This window comes from Chrysochloris asiatica, unplaced genomic scaffold, assembly GCF_000296735.1.
Source record: "Chrysochloris asiatica unplaced genomic scaffold, ChrAsi1.0 scaffold00022, whole genome shotgun sequence".
Classification (NCBI taxonomy): Eukaryota; Metazoa; Chordata; class Mammalia; order Afrosoricida; family Chrysochloridae; genus Chrysochloris; species Chrysochloris asiatica.
In genome coordinates this window covers 13,751,331-13,767,493 of record NW_006408540.1, presented here as the reverse complement: position 1 = coordinate 13,767,493, position 16,163 = coordinate 13,751,331, and the positions used below count along the sequence as shown (strand labels likewise).

Here is a 16,163-nt window from a genome sequence, read left to right as displayed (position 1 = left end):
AGGGTTTCCGAGGAGCAGCTGGTGAGCTTGAACTGCCAGAATTCCGGGTTCAGGGCACTAGTTACAGGGAAAGACGTTCTCTCAGCTCTGGGAGAGGATCATTTTCTCAGTTTATGTACTCTTTGCTGTTTAGTCGACTCCATTCAACTCATAGAGACACCACAGGACAGAGTAGAACCTGCCTCAGAGTTTCCACAGCTGTGAATAATTACAGGCCCCATCTTTTTTTCTGCATAGGTGTTACTTGGTTCTAACCCTGACCTTTCTGTTAGCATCTGAGCTCTTAAACCATGGCGCCACTAGGGTTCCTCAGGTTCTGTAGCCCCAGTTATAACTTAAGTGATTAGGTTTAGGAGAAACCCTATGCTGATCTGTAATAGAACAAAACAGTATATACAAATAGGATTACATCCACAGGTATGAGAGTGGGGAGTCCAACTCAGTTCAGTCTATACACCCTGTCACTCTTTTTTTTTTTTTTAATACATCAGATTTATTTGGAGGGTTGTGCTATTGTGTGCACATTTGCTAACAAAGCAACTGTGTGTGCAATGCAAAACAAGCTGTAAAGGAACAAGAATTAAACAATAAAAAGAACCCAAGTTAAGGCTAACAAGAGTTAGCCTGATGTTTCTTACCTTCACAGCCAAAAGAAATCCTGCTATATTACTGTAAAGTAACATAATAAGGTTAGTACTTTGAGGCAGGAAAGCTTCCTTCTTAGCTTTGACTTCTAAAAGAAATTTACCATTTGAGGAGGTGAGATTTGAGCAGAGATTGAAGGAATGTGGGAGTGATTTTGAAAGCTGTAGGAAAAGAGCATTCCAGGCACGAAGAACAACCAATGCAAACATCTTCAGGTAGAAATGAAGTTGGTGCGTGTAAGGAATAGCAAGAAAGCCCATTGCAACAGTGGAATGAAAGACTTGCAGATGAGATTGTAGAGAAATCCAGGTGCTAGGCCCTTAGGGCCACTTAGGTCAAGGATTGTTTGGATATCCATGTAAAGACCTGCTGTATCATTGGATGTGGTGCCATCTAGTCATTTCTGACTTAATGACCTTATGACCAACAGAACAAAACCTTGCCCAGTCCTGCACCATCCTCACAGTTTTGTTTGAATACATTTATGCAGCCACTATGTCACTTCATTTGGTTGAGGGTCTTCTTTTTTGCTGATCCTCCATTTTACCAAGCATGATGTCCTTTTCCAGGGACATGTACAAAGTACTTGAGACAGTGTCTCACCATCCTTGCCTCTAAGACCATTGTGGCTGCAATTCTAAAACATTAGTTTTTTTCTTTTGGCAGTCTATGGTATAAAGGGAATGGTATTGTATTCATTGTCAAAGAGAGCATTTCAAAATCTATCTTGAAGTTGTCTGCGATATTAGTGCTTACAAGGAAGACCAGTTAATACAAGTTGAAATTGGGTGATTGATTAATCTGTTGTTTTGTAATGTTTCACACGGAGGCTTCTGGAATCAGTATTGGAATAAAGTTACAAGTGGTACTAAGAATTTATCGCCACTGTTTCTGGTTCAACAGCTATTAGTTTTTGGAATCTATATGGAGTCCTGGTGTGGCGCTGTGAGTTAATGCTCCAGACTACAAAGTCGTTTGAACTGCAAGGTCGGTGGTTCAAGCTCACCAGCTTCTCCTTGGAAACCCTATACAGGGTCGCTATGGGTCGGAAACTACTCGACGGCACTTAACAACAACAACAAGTTGTGCATACCTTACTGGTTCTGTTGTCCTGCCTATATACTATCTATTGGTTAACTGAAAATTGAGGCACAATTTAGTTCTAGACCTGAAGGGCGACCAAGTCTCATGGTTTCTACCCTTTTCTGTCTGATCAGTAAGCCTGGTCTTTTTTATGATTTTGAGTTTTGTTCTACCTTTTCCACCAACACTATCCAGGACCTTCTCTAATGTGATCACTTTCCAAGCAATTGATAGTAGTATTGGGGCTCCATTTAGTTCTTCTGGTCTCAAGGTCATTTCATGAACTTTTTGAAGCTGCCTCCTTATACAGCAAACCATTCCTGCATGCACCATTCAGTGACCCTGATTACTTTCTTTGAGTGGTGCAATCATTCTTTCTCTCCTTTTCTGAGTTGTTCTTGTTAAAATAAACTTACTATCCCTTAAGGTTCAGCTTTAATATTTGGAGTTGCCATTATCATTTTGATCGTATGTAGATCTTAAAAGAGCATAATGTGCAAGATTGATATTTTATAACTAGTTACGATAAACTATTGCTTGGTTTTAAGTATAGACTTCAGGGAATATTTTTGATTTACAGTTCGATGGTGGTAGTTGTTTAGTGCCATCGAGTTGGTTCTGACTCATAATGACCCTGTATAGGGTTTCTAAGAGGAGTGGCTGGTGGATTTGAACTATAGTCCTTGCTTATCCTACAGTGCCTCACCAGTACTCCACGGCTTAATGATCATTTCATGGCAAAGTTGCAAGGATTCATTCCAGTCTTCATGGCTCCAGAAAGTCTGGAGTCTGTGAGAATTTGAAATTGTGGTGTGCATTTCCCATCTTTTGATCAGGATTCTTATATAGAATCTTTGATTAAAATGTTGACAAAGGTAGCCATGCACCATTGGGTTTTTCTAGTCTCATGACCCAAGGAGGCAGTTGTTCACAGAAGCAGTTAGGCACACATTCCACTTCTTCCTCCTCTTTCTGGTCCTCCTTTTTTCTCTGTTGCTTCAGGCAAAGCATCTTGCTGTGCTATTTAAAAATACTGACTTTTGACCTATAGTAAAATGCACAAGTTTTTTATAGCTTGGTAAATTTCTGTAAATGTTTTCAACATCTAGATCAAGATATAGACACTTTTACCTAGAAGACTCTCTCATAGTCCTTCCCCACCAATAACTCCCTTTGTTGTTGTTAAGTGCTGTTGAGTAGGTTCTGACTCACAGACCCCCTCTTTTGCTAAAATGATTGAGTTACATAACTTAACCATTTTCACTTTATGTGAACAGACCTATACAGTTGGTATATTAGTGTAGGTACTTCTTTTACATTTAACATTATGTAAGATACATCCTAATTGTTATGTTGAATAACAGCTCTTTTTATGGTTGTGTAGTACATACAAGCCAGTCCCTGGGTTCTGAACAAGATCTATTCTTAACTGTGTCTGAGAATTTGGAGGTCCGTTGGAACAGGTGCAGTTCATATTTAGCCTCTAGGGCAAGAAAAGTGAAGCCATCACAATGATTTAAAAGCTGCACATGCAACAACTCCAGGTGATTGTGATAAACAACTTGTTTCAAGTAGGCGTTGGTTCAGTTTCAGAGTAAAAGCAGATTTACCTAATATTAAAGCGGGCTTCAGAGATGACAGCTAACTACACAGCTTTGAATGTGTGTGGCTCTCCACAGGTTTACCAATAATCCAGTCTCTCACATCAGACACAGTTTTTACTCTTCCGTGACGAATCACCCAATTGTAAAAAAGTTCCTGTCTGTTTCACTTTTGCTTCATTGGCTATGACAGAACTAGTTCAAAGCCTTGCATTGAAGGGACAAGTAGGAGTTGTCTGTTACTTAACCCAGACTGCTTGCAAATTGTTGTATGACTATAGTATAATTTTCTGTTCTGATGATGCGTATTTAGGTTGTTTCTGTTTATTGGTTGCTATGCTGTGGACTCCTGGTGTGGCACTGTAGGATCAGCACTGGAATGTGGACCTTAAGGTGGGCAGTTCAAACACAGCAGCTGCTTCAAGGAAATCTTATACAGGGTTACCGTGAGTTGGAACCGACTCGACGGCACTTAACAATACCAACAACAATGCTGCTGTGAAGGAGTGCTGGTGGCACTATGGTTTAAACATTGGACTGCTAATTGAAAGGTCAGCAATTCAAACTCCCCAGCCACACGTCCTGTGGAGAGAGAGGAGGCTGTTTGCACCCATAAAGATTTACAGTCTCGGAAACCCTAAGAAGCCAACCTACTCTGACCTGTAAGTCACTATGAGTAGGAATTGACTTGATGGCACTGAGTATGCTGCTGAGAATATCTATAAACGTGTATTTTTTGATAAACACATGTACTCCTTTCTTCTGGGTATTCAAAGGGCTTCATAAAACTTGTGGAAAAGTTCCATTTTCTTTCAATTTCATTTTTCCACAAACTTTTAAAAATAAAAGCTTCTTTGTCTTCCTGGAAGTGAAATGACACAGGGTAAGCAGGTGGTTAGCATTAGTAATGTAATTACCTTCACAGGTGGTTCCTGGAGCAGCACTTGGAAACTCACTAGAAATGCAGATTCTTGGATCCCAAACCAGACTTATTGAAACTCTATAGAACTCACCTGGTTCAATACTTCTTATCCTTCCATTTTACAGGAGAAAATGGAGAACTAAAGAAATTAAAGTACTCTATCATGGAGATATCTACAGGCATAATATGGAGCACTGATGGTGCAACAGTTATGCTCAGCAGTTGTTTGCTAACTGAAAGGTTGGTGGTTCGAACCCATCTGGTAGCTTCACAGGAGGAAGAGCTGATGATTTGCTCCTGTAAAAATTATTGTTGTTGCTGGTGCTGTTGAGTCAATTCTGGCTCATAGAGACTCCATAGGACAGAGAACTGTCTCAGTGTTTCCTGTGCTGTAATCTTCTGAACGCAGATCTTTTTCTCGTGGGGTGTGTGCTGGGTTTGAACCACTGACCTTTTGTTTAGCAGTTGGGTGCTTAACATTGTACCACTAGGGTTTCTTCCTAGATCATAGCCTAGAAAACCCAGTATCAGACAAGGAACTAATCTAAAAAATCTATAGAAAATATAAGAAAAAGACAATTCATTAAAAAAAATGGGCAGAGGACATGAACAGACATTTCCCTAGAGTAGACATTCAGGCAGCCAAGGCACATGTGAAGAAATGCTTAAGATCATTAGTCATTAGAGAGATGAGAATCAAAACAACGAGATACCATCTCACCCCAACATTAATAGCAAAGTTCAGAAAAACAGAAAACGGTCTGGAGAGAAAGCTGATGGGCCTGTAAAATGATGTAACCACTGTTGAAAACTAGTATGGTACTTCCTCAAAAAGTTGGAACTAGAAATACTATGTTGTTGTTAAGTGCATTGAGTCTCTTCTAACTCATATTTGCCCTGTATAGGGTTTCAAAGGAGTGGCTGATGGGCTTGAACTGCTGACCTTGTACTTAGCAGTCCAGTGTTATCTTACAGCGCCACATAATTCAGCAGTCTCTCTAGTTGGTATATATCCTAGAGAAATTAAGAGCTGTGACACAAATAGATGTATGCTCACCCATGTTTATTGCAGCACTGGCCACAATAGCAAAACAATGGAAACAACCTAGGTTCCCATCAATGGAAGGGTGAATAAGCAAACTTTGGTACATGCACTCAATGGAATACTTTGCAATATTAAAGAACAGTGATGAATCTGTAAAGCACCTTATAACACGGATGAACCTGGAGGTAATTATGTTGAGTGAAATAAGTCAACCACAAAATGACAAATATTGTGTAAGACCATTATTGTAAAGAAGTTTAAAAAAAAAAAAGATTTCTACACTGAAAGAGACCTTCTTTCATGATTACCAGGCAGGTTTTGGTGGGCCACTGGCTGGAGGGTAGACACATGTTAACTTGGGTAATGGGGGTGTGAGATTTATTTTTGAAATCACCTGTAGTTCATAGGCATCATCTGGCCTTGTTTTCGTAGCTGGACTACTCTCAGATCTTACTCATCAGCCCGGTGAATGGTTCCGGTTTTGGAGATAAAGCTACCACCCCCAAAATTTCAAATATCCTTGTTTTTCATTGTCATAGCTTGCTGACTTAAAACAGCTGAACTTTATACAAATTCAATGTAATTTTCTTCAAGAATTAATTTATAAAAGAAAAAAAAACCCCATGGGACGATTCTACTCTGATACATGGAGTTAACAAGAGTCAGATTGAATGACAGGGGAAGACTAATGAAGGTCTCAGGACACAGAGTTCTTGACTGTGTAGAACAGCGAGCTCTAGAACATTGTTCTCCTGTGGTTCCCAGATACCATCCACCACCGACCTGAGTCAGAAAGGAAGAGTGGGAAGGATGATCACTGTAAGAACCATCAGTGATAAGAGGGAATTGTTTTTTTAAACTTTGAGACTTTTGTTATTGGTAATAAATAGCCCTGGAATCTTGAAGATGAGTGAGTCAGTTTCTCCCTGGATTTTCCCATGACCTACTTGAATAGTAGCCACATCAGAATTCAAGGTACTTGATGTGGTGTAATTTAAAAGATGTCTATTTTTATATAAGACCATTCGGTTAGGAGAAAGCATAGATTACATAAGTTGATTCATATCTTTTATTTAATCAAATAATATAGCAAATGTTGTGTTGGGAGCCAGGCATCTAAATGTGAAATGACTGTGTAGTAAAAGAGGTTGTGGTCTAGTAGAGACTCAGATAAGTCAACAGATATTAAAAGTATAACTGCTCTAATGGGGTTGTGTATAAAGTGTACTGAGAACATAACAGAATTGGGAGAGGGCAGCGCCCTGGTGGAGCTGTAGGGTAAGAAATGGACTGCTAACTGCAAAGTCGGCTGTTCAAACTCACCAACCACGCCTCTCAGGACAGCAATGACGCTGTCTGCTTTCAGAAAGATTTATGTTCTTAGAAACCCTATTAACTTGATTGGAGGGGATGGGGAGTAAAAAATTCTTACTGAGGAGTCCACAGTTTAAAACAGGGGTGGGAATGAAATCACTTGGTCTGGGCCTGCCAAGGCAACCACAATTCCAGCCATCACATTGTTGTTGTTAAGTGCCATGCAGTCAGTTCCGACCCATAGTGACCCTGTATAAGGTTTCCGAGAAGCAGCTGGTGAGCTTGAACCTCCGATCTTGTAGTTCAAACCAACTTTGCAGTCCAGTGTATTAACCCACAGCGCCACACCAGGACTCCAGCCATCACGTTGTTGTTGTTAAGTACCGTAGAGTCTGTTCCGATTCATAGTGACCCTGCACAGGGTTTCTGAGGCTGTAAATCTTTACAGGAGCAGAAAGCCGCCTCATCTTTCTCCCGCAGAACCCCTGGTAGTATCAAACTGCCAACCGTCAGGTTAGCAGCCCAATTCGTAATCACTATGCTACCAGAGCTCCTTAGCCATCACATTAGGGGTGAGTTAATTAAATGTTTGACAAAATATAGTAGGCTAATTTTTAAGTGGATAATTTTGTGTGGCCTTTGAATGTTAAAAATATCTAAATGGTCCTTGGCAGAATAAAGGTTCCCCACCCGCCAGACTGCAAAGCTGTTTGAATTGCAAGGTCAGCAGTTCAAGCTCACTAGTCACTCCTTGGAAACCCTATACAGGGTCCCTATGTATAGGTCGGAACTGACTCGATGGCACTTAACAACAAAACCCTTGATTTGGACTCGTAGTGTGGCGCTGTGCATTAATGCGCTGGACTGCAAAGTTGCTTTGAATGCAAGGTTGGCAGTTCAAGCTCACCAGCTGCTCCTCGGAAACCCTTTACAGGGTTGCTATGCGTTGGAAACGACTCCACGGCACTTAGCAACAGCAACAACCCTTGATTTAGAGTGACGAGTGAAGGTTAGAGAGAGGAAACGTAGATGTAGATTATGACTTTTTTGAAGCCCAATATGTATAACTAAGGAGCTCTGCTGGCATAGGGTTTAAAGCACTTCACTGCTAACCAAAAAGGAGCTCTAGTAGCCTAGTGGTTACGAATCGGGCTGTGAACCGCAAGGTCATCAGTTCGAAACTACCAGCTGCTCCGCGGGAGAAAGATGAGGCTTTCTGCTCCTGTAAAGATTTACAGCCTCGGAAACCCTGCTCAGGGTTGCTATGGGTTGGAACCGACCCGATGGCACATAACAACAACAAAAGCTAACCAAAAAGTTGGTGGTTTGAACCCATTAAGCTGATCTGTGGACAGAGGATGTGGCAGTCTTGCTTTTGTAAAGATTTGCCAAACCAAACCCATTGCCATCAGTTGATTCTAAACTCAACGACTGTTTATAGTGTTTTGAGACTACTTAAAGCTTTATGGGAGCAGAGAGTCTCATCAGTATCCCTCAGATCTGCTGGTGAGTTTTGAACCGCCGATCTTGTGCCACCAGGACTTCTTATAGTCTTGAAAACCCTATGGGTGCAATTCTATACTCTTCTGTAGGGTTGCTGTGAGTCAGAATTGATTGTCAGCAGGTAGTGACTAAATGCAGGCTCAAGTCAGACAAGTTGTGTGTGAATACCAGTTTCATGCTAGCTGTGTGGTTTCAGAAAGTTCCTGTCACCTCCAAATCAGATTTCACATGGTAAATGTTGAAGATAAATGAGGTCCTTTTGTGTTGTGTGCTCAGAACAGTGCTTGTTGTTGTTGTCAGGTGCCATCGAGTCGGAACCCACTCATAGCGACCCCATGCACAGCAGAACGAAACAATGTCCGATCCTGGGCCAACCTCACTACCGCTGCCACACTTGACGCCATCAGTGATGCCACTTAGCCAATCCATCTCGTTAGGGATCTTCCTCTCTTTCTCTGACCCTCCACCTTACCCAGCATGACATCCTTCTCCAGCGACTGTTTCCTCCGGACAATATGTCCAAAGTATGAGAGACGGAGCTTAGCCATCTTGGCCTCCAAGGTGCACTCTGGCTGTACTTCTTCCAAAACAGATCTGTTGGTTCTTTTGGCAGTCCATGGCACTTTCAGTATTCTCCTCCAACACCACAACTCAAAGGCATCAATTCTTCTATGATCTTCCTTATTCACTGACCAGCTTTCGCATCCATATGAGGTTATTTAAAATACCATGGTTTGGGTCAGGTGCACCTTAGTCCTCAAGCTGACATGTCTGCTCTTCAATACTTTAAAAAGTTCCTGTGCAGCGGATTTGCCCAATGCAGTATGTCGTCTGATCTCTTGAATGCTGCTTCCGCGAGTGTTGATAGTTGATCCAAGAAGAATGAAGTCCTTGACAACTTCAATCTTTTCTCCATTGATAAGAATGTTGTTTATTGATCCAGTGGTGAGGATTTTTGTTTTCTTGATACTGAGATGCAATCCATATCGAAGGCTGTACTCTTTGATTTTCATAAGTAAATGTTTCAAGTCCTCTTCACTTTCAGCAAGCAAGGTTGTATCATCTGCATATCGCAGGTTGTTAATGAGTCTAACTCCAGGAAAATAGTAAAGACTCTATAATTACCATTTGGGGATGATATGAGTTGTTGGGAGTCGTAGTGTGGTGCTGTAGGATAAGCACTGGACTTCTAGTCACAAGTTTGGTGGTTCAAACCCATCAGCGGCTCCTCAGAAACCCTATACAGGGTTGGTATGAGTCAGAACCGACTTTACAGAACTTAGTAACAGCATGAGTTGTTTAGTAGTGTCAGATCATAAAATATGAGAAGACAAGTGCTGGGAGATAAAGCCTAGAGAAGTAGAATCTGGGCTATCCAAGACATTAAATTGTGGCATGGGTTTTCAATTTTATCATATTGGCATGGAAAGTGAAGAATTTGCAGGCTGGAAATGAAACAATATAAATTGCATGTTTGAAAACCCACTTTAAAAGCAGTGGATAATGGATTGTAGGAGGCTCAAGACAGGATGATAGTGGTTCAGTCCAAGTAAAAGATGATTTTCTGAATCTAGGGCCTGGAGGGGACTTACTTAATGTAAAGTGCACTGGGGTTGGTGACAGTGGGATAATTGTGATTCTGGTCTGCGCAATGTGTTGGAAGTTGGTCCTACTCATTGAAACCGCACTTAAGATGATAGCACTTAGAAGATAGTGGTCAGGTTGGGAAAAGGTTTGAGGAGGGAATATGTCTTTTAAAATTGGAATGTTGCGTATGGGTTGCTTCTAGGCCATGCCAGGAGAAATTTAGTAGAAAACTAGCCTTTTAGGGCTGTTGCTCCAGAACACTATCTAGACTCAATATAGACTTGAGACTCAACCCTGGGTACTAAAGAGGTCATTCAAAGATTGATGCTTAAAAGGTCAGTATCTTAAGTACTAACCCTAGGGAAAAAAAATCAGCTGTCAGAATAGCAGATTGAAAGGCCTGCTCCTTGTTGTCAGATCATAAAAAGATCAAGTAAGGCAGAAATCAATTGGATTTAGTAAGAAGGGGTTATTAGTGACTCTGGGAAGATGGACTAGAACGAAGGATGTTTCCAGGTTTCATGCACTTGTAGTAAATATATCTGTCACAACTCTTGCCAGTTCAACGTTTTATAGGTGTACAACTTTACTGACAGTAGGTGTAGTAACTGACTGCAACTCTATTCATTAATGTTCTTTTTCCATCGCTGTTAACTCCACTTTCCCCTCCCCTTCCACTTCTGGAAACCACTAATAAACTATTCTCTATACATTTGCCTTTTCTTGTCTTTTTATATACATGACTATTTGTAGTTGGCTTCTTTCGTTCCCATAATATCAAGTTCCATCTATCATGTGTCATGTGTCAGGACTTCATTTCTCTGATTGGCTAAGGAGTATTCCTATATACACTTTGTCTATCCATTCATCTATTGTTAGGCATTTAGGTTGTCTCTACCTTTTGACTATTGTAAATTGTGTTGCAGTGAACATTGGTGTAAAGTCTCTTTGAGTCTCTGCTTTCAAGTCTTTTAGCTGTATGACTAAGAGTAGAATTACTAGGTTATATGATTTGTTCTGGACTCCTGACTTGGCACTGTAGCATCAGCACTGGATTGCGAACCACAAGGTCTGCAGTTCAAACCCATCAGCCGCTCCAGGGAAATCCTACACAGGGTCTCTCACTATGACTTAGAACCAACTTAACAATAGGAACAACAATGACTGTTCTGTTTTTAGGCTTTTGTGAAACTGCCGAAGTGTTTTTCCCAGTGTCTGTACTATTTTGCATTTCCACCAGCAATGGATAAGGGTTCCAGTTTGCCCACATCCTTGCCAACATTTGATGTTTTCTGTATTTTTTTCCCCTCTTTATCTTAGCCATTCTTAGTGGGAATGAAATAGTATCTCATTGTGGTTTTGATTTGCATCTCTCTGATGGCTAATAATGTGAGTAATTTTTTTATGTGCTTGGGAGGCTGCTTGAATGCCCACTTTGGTGAAATGTCTATTCAAATCCTTTGCCCTTTTCTGATTGGGTTGTCTTTTGTTATCAGTTTTACATATATTGATTATTAGATTCTTGTCGGATGTATGGTTTCTGAAGATACTGTCTCAGTCTGTAGCTTGTCTTTTCACTTTTTTGGTAAAATCTTTTGATGAACAGAAGTTTTAAATTTTTATGAGGTTCCACTTATTTTGTCTTTGCTGTTTGGTACTGTGAAACTATCCAATAGTAAAAGTTAGGTCTGACAACATTGCTCTTGCTTATCCTTTTAAGAATTTTAGTGGGCTAGTTTGTTCATGTCATGCTCTGACTTGCAGGATAGACTGAATCAGCCCAGTAATGATGCAAACCCAGTCATATGCACACCCTGGACCTTGTGAGCTTGGGTTACAAGCTCCTGGCTTCCTGAGGACCAGATGTTCACGGAAAAAGTGCCATCAACCAGGTCTCCATGGGACACAGAGGTCGAGCCATCTCTGCTTGTAGAATACAATCCCCATGTTGTTGTGTGTCATCAAATGGGTTCCAACTCTTAGCAATCCTGTGTAGGGTTTCTGAGAACAGCTGGTTGGTTGGAACTGCTGACCTTGGAGCTACCAGTCCAATGTTTATTCTATAGTGCCACACCAGGATTCCATAGCAGACTCACTGTTGTTTTTAAGTTTATGCTCAGTAGTTTGGGTAACTTTTTAAAAAAAAGTAAGTTTCTTCGTTTCTTTAACCATAACTTGCTGGAGAAAGATAAGGCTGTCTGCTCCCATAAAAGATTGGAAGTTATCGGAAACCCTGTATCAGATGGCTATCAAGCAGAATTGACTCAGTGCCAGTGGGTTAGGAATTCTGGGCCCTCCTGAATCAACAGTTGGATTGTGTTTTAATAAGTTCTTTGAAGATTTGATGTTTGAGACTTAGAAGCTTTTCCTGGACTCATTAAGAAAAGGAATATTTATCTTAGTACCCCCAATATTTAGTCTGTTTCTGTTACATACTATATATTTAGATAGACTGTTTTAATTTAATAATTTAGATGCCCATAGTAGTCTATAATCTTTTTGACCCATAATATCTCTATTTTCTTGCTGAGGAGGGGTTAAAAGTTTGATTTGAGCATATGTTTAAATCAATATGTAAGAAATTATCAGCTATACTCAAACTTGTTTTGAGAGTTTGGTGCAAGATAGCATTGTTTAATTTTAGTAGTAGAAAGTATTTAAAAATATATGAATGCAAGTATAAGATGGAATTTAAGAGAAACTTGGAATGAATAAATGTGATCAGGAGACAGTGTTGTGATTTAGCTCCAAAGCCGCTTTGGAATCAAATTTGAATCCAGTCTCTTGCACAGTTTTGTCACTAACTAGGAAGTGAGAGAATGATTTCTGCACACATGTGGGGGAATAACATTCTAGTGAGAGGTAAGAGCCATGCAGAATCCTGAGGTGTTTGAGGAACAACAAGGAGACCATTGTGGCTAACATGGAGCAAGGGGAGAATTATGAGATCTCAGAGAGATAGCAAGGGGTCACAAGGGGGCCTTGTTAGGTCATTGGAAGGACTCAGGCATTTGCTCTGTGTGAAATGGGAAGGTATTAGAGAGTTTTGAGCAGAGACGTAGTAATAAGATCTGACTTAACTTTACTGCTAGGATCAGGGTGATAGGGGTAACGATGGTCAAAAGTGGTTTGGATTCTAGGTATATCTTGAATCTATATTATAAAATATGGTATACATTGCTTTGTGAGAAAGCAACCAAATCCCTATGGTGTGTGGGTAGTGAGTAGTGTTCTTGCTTATCTGCACTTGCCCTTGACATCACTAATTGTGTTGTCTCTTCTTAAATCATTATTGTTCTAGCTACCACGTGTAAACTTCAGAGTGCCAGAGTAACGAAAGTTTAAGTTTTGATTACTTGATAGTAGTTACTAGTTACTTATGAAAAGTTAGATTATATGAATAAGAATGTGAGATCGGGATTGGAGGAAGACTCACTAACAACCTGCAATATACATGCAGATGATACAACCTTGCTTGCTGAAAGCGAAGAGGACTTAAATTACTTACTGATGAAGATCAAAGACCACAGCCTTCAGTATGAGATGCACTTCAATGTAAAGAACACTAAAATCCTCACCACTGGACCAATAAATAACATCAGTATAAATGGAGAAAAGATCGAAGTTGTCAAAACTTCATTTTGCTCAAATCAACCATCAACACTAATGGAAGCAGAAGTCAAGAAATCAAATGATGTATTGCATTAAGCAGTCTGTGTACATGACCTTTTTAAAGTGTTCAAGAACACAGATAACAGTTTGAGGACTAAGGTGCACCTGCCCCAGGTCTTGGTATTTTCAGTAGCCACATATGCATGTGAAAGTTGGACAATGCATAAAGAAGACCTTAAAATTAATACATTGGAGTTAAGGTGTTGGAGGGAAATATTAAAAGTACCATGGACTACCAGAAGAACAAAAAAATCTGTGTTGGAAGAAGTACAACCAGAATGCTCCTTAGAAGCCAGGATGGCCAGACTTTGTGTCTCATATTTTAGACATGTTCTCAGGAGGAACCTGCCCCTGGAGAAAAAGACATCATGCTTAGTAAGGTGGGGTCAGTGCAAAAGAGGAAGACCCCCCAGTGAGATGGATTGTCACAGTGGCAGCAGCAGTGGGCTCAAATGTAGCAACCATTGTGAGATTGGTGCAGAACCAGGCAGTTTTTTTTGTTCTGTTGTGCATAAGATTGCTGTGAGTTGGTACCAAATCTATGGCACCCAACAGCAAGAGCAACAACCACCTATGAGATAGTGAGCAGTTGAGGTCTATTGGTAATTCTTGCCTTTCATGTGGGAAACCCAGGCTCAGTTCCCAGCATGTACTCAAGCACTGTCACCACCTGATTCTGTGATGCTGAACAAGTTTGAGTAGAGCATCCAGACAAAGACTAGAAAGAATGACCTGCTGATATAATTCCCAAAATTGGCCAATGAAAACCCTATAAATCACAATGGTTCATTCCTGTTGTGTGCCAGGTTACTATGAGTTGGGACAAATTGGATGACCTGTAACAATACCTGTGTTCTGAACAGAATGCTGTAATCTTTTGTAATTCTCTGCCACTGACAGAATTGGAGACTGACTGGTTGGCTTGACTATGTGTGTCTTAGGCTGGGTTCTCTAAAGAAGCAAAACCGAGAAAGCTTCTTGTGTGCTGTCGAGTCATTTCAGACTCATAGAAAACCTGTATAGGATTTCTGAGGCTGTAAAATCTTTATCAGAGCAGAACACCTTAGTTTTCTCCTGAGGAGTGGCTGGTGGATTTGAACTGCTGACCTTGTGGGTCATAACCAACATGGCACCAGGCCCCTTATTGAAGCTTATATATGTATATATAAAAGGAGGTTTAGATCAAGGAAATGGCTCAGATAGTTGGAGATGTGGGCAAATCCTAAGTCTGTGAGTCAGGTATCAGGCTAGAGGCTTCTGATTTACGTAGCTGAAGGGCTGATGGACCCAAGATCAGCAGGGCAGACAACAGGCATGCAGGTTGAACAGGAAATAGCAAGCTGCTGTGGACGACTAGGATCAGGAGACAATAGAGAAGGCCACTGGCTCAACTCCAAAGAACTGGAAGTTGGATGATGAGCTAGGTGCAGTATCCAGACCCAGCAAAGCAAGCAAGTTTTGCCTGAGTATCCAGTAAAGTGGACGCTTGCCACACCTCCAAGGAAATTTCCTTTCAGTTGATTGCCTGCCCATAGCAGATCTCATCATGGAGTTGGTTGCATTATATTAGATCTCATATACCTTAACTGCCAAACCACTAGGAATCCTGGCCCAGCGAAGCTGACACAAAACCTTAACTGTCACAATGTGTTGTTTATTTTATTAATCTCTCTGTGTTCTAGACTTAAGCGTTTTTGTTTGTTTTTAATTGGACAGCTGCACATTTTTTTCTGTTGTTGTTAGGTGGGTGGTGTTGAGTTGGTTCTGATTCATAGTGACCCTGTGCACAACAGAACGAAAACTGCCTTACACCATCCTCACAGTTGTTACATTTGAACCCATTTTTGTTGCCACTTTGTCAATCCATCTCATTGACCGTCTTCCTCTTTTCACAGACCCTTCACTTTACTATGTAGATGTCCTTCTTTAGGGACTGGTCCCTCTGATAACATGTCCAGCGTACAGGAAATGAAGTCTCATCGTCCTTGCTTTTAAGGAGCATTCTGACTATACTTCTTTGAAGATAGATTTGTTTGTTCTTCTGGCACTTCATGGTATTTTCAATACTTTGAACATTTTTTTCTGGGCATCTTTTATTAAGTGGAGAAAATCTATAATGGTCAATGAATTAAACTCTTCAGAGTAAATGAGTGATGATAACTACCATTTACTGGGTTCCTACTATAGGCCGGGAACTGCTAGGTGCTTTACTTAGAGATTACATTAGATTGTGGAGGATTGGGGGGAGGGGGTTGAGAAGGTGAGATTCTCTTATGAGGAAAACCTCCTGATTTTGTTTCTCTACTTTCTTTCCTCCAAATAGTTCTTGATAATAGGTTATATGATTAAGAGCCATGTTTAATTAGAATTCAGTGGCTTAAAAAATATATACATTTACTGATGTCACATTTGTATTTGTAGGAGCTGACTGAGGCTTTGGAACAGAAACCAGACAATGCACAGTATTATTGCCAAAGAGCTTATTGTCACATTCTTCTTGGAAATTACTGTGGTAAGTTTTCTTATGAAAGTATATTGTGTCTGTAGGGATCGAGTCATACTCTGAAGAGGGGAAATCATACTAAGATGCTTGACTGTCTTATGAATATTGGTTTCCCTTGTCTACTGTTGTAAAATAGTCACTTGAGTGGAATAGAAAGGAATGTCGGGAAGCATGATTACAGAAAGCTTGTAAGCCCATCTTCAGCCTATAACTGATTGGAATACCTAAAAGGGGTTCTAGAACTTGCCCAGTGAAATAGGCCTCTTCTGGAGCCTTTGCTGTGTATAG

At 40.5% G+C, this 16,163-nt stretch overlaps 1 protein-coding gene across 1 annotated transcript in view; it reads left to right on the top strand.

The window, feature by feature from the left end:
- The window catches only part of SUGT1 (SGT1, suppressor of G2 allele of SKP1 (S. cerevisiae)), a 77,285-nt gene that overhangs the window by 1,139 nt on the left and 59,983 nt on the right, over window positions 1-16,163 (top strand). The window contains exon 3 of the mRNA XM_006837675.1: window positions 15,794-15,884. Within this exon, the coding sequence (XP_006837738.1) occupies window positions 15,794-15,884 (91 nt within the window). The remainder of the gene's footprint in view (window positions 1-15,793; window positions 15,885-16,163) is intronic.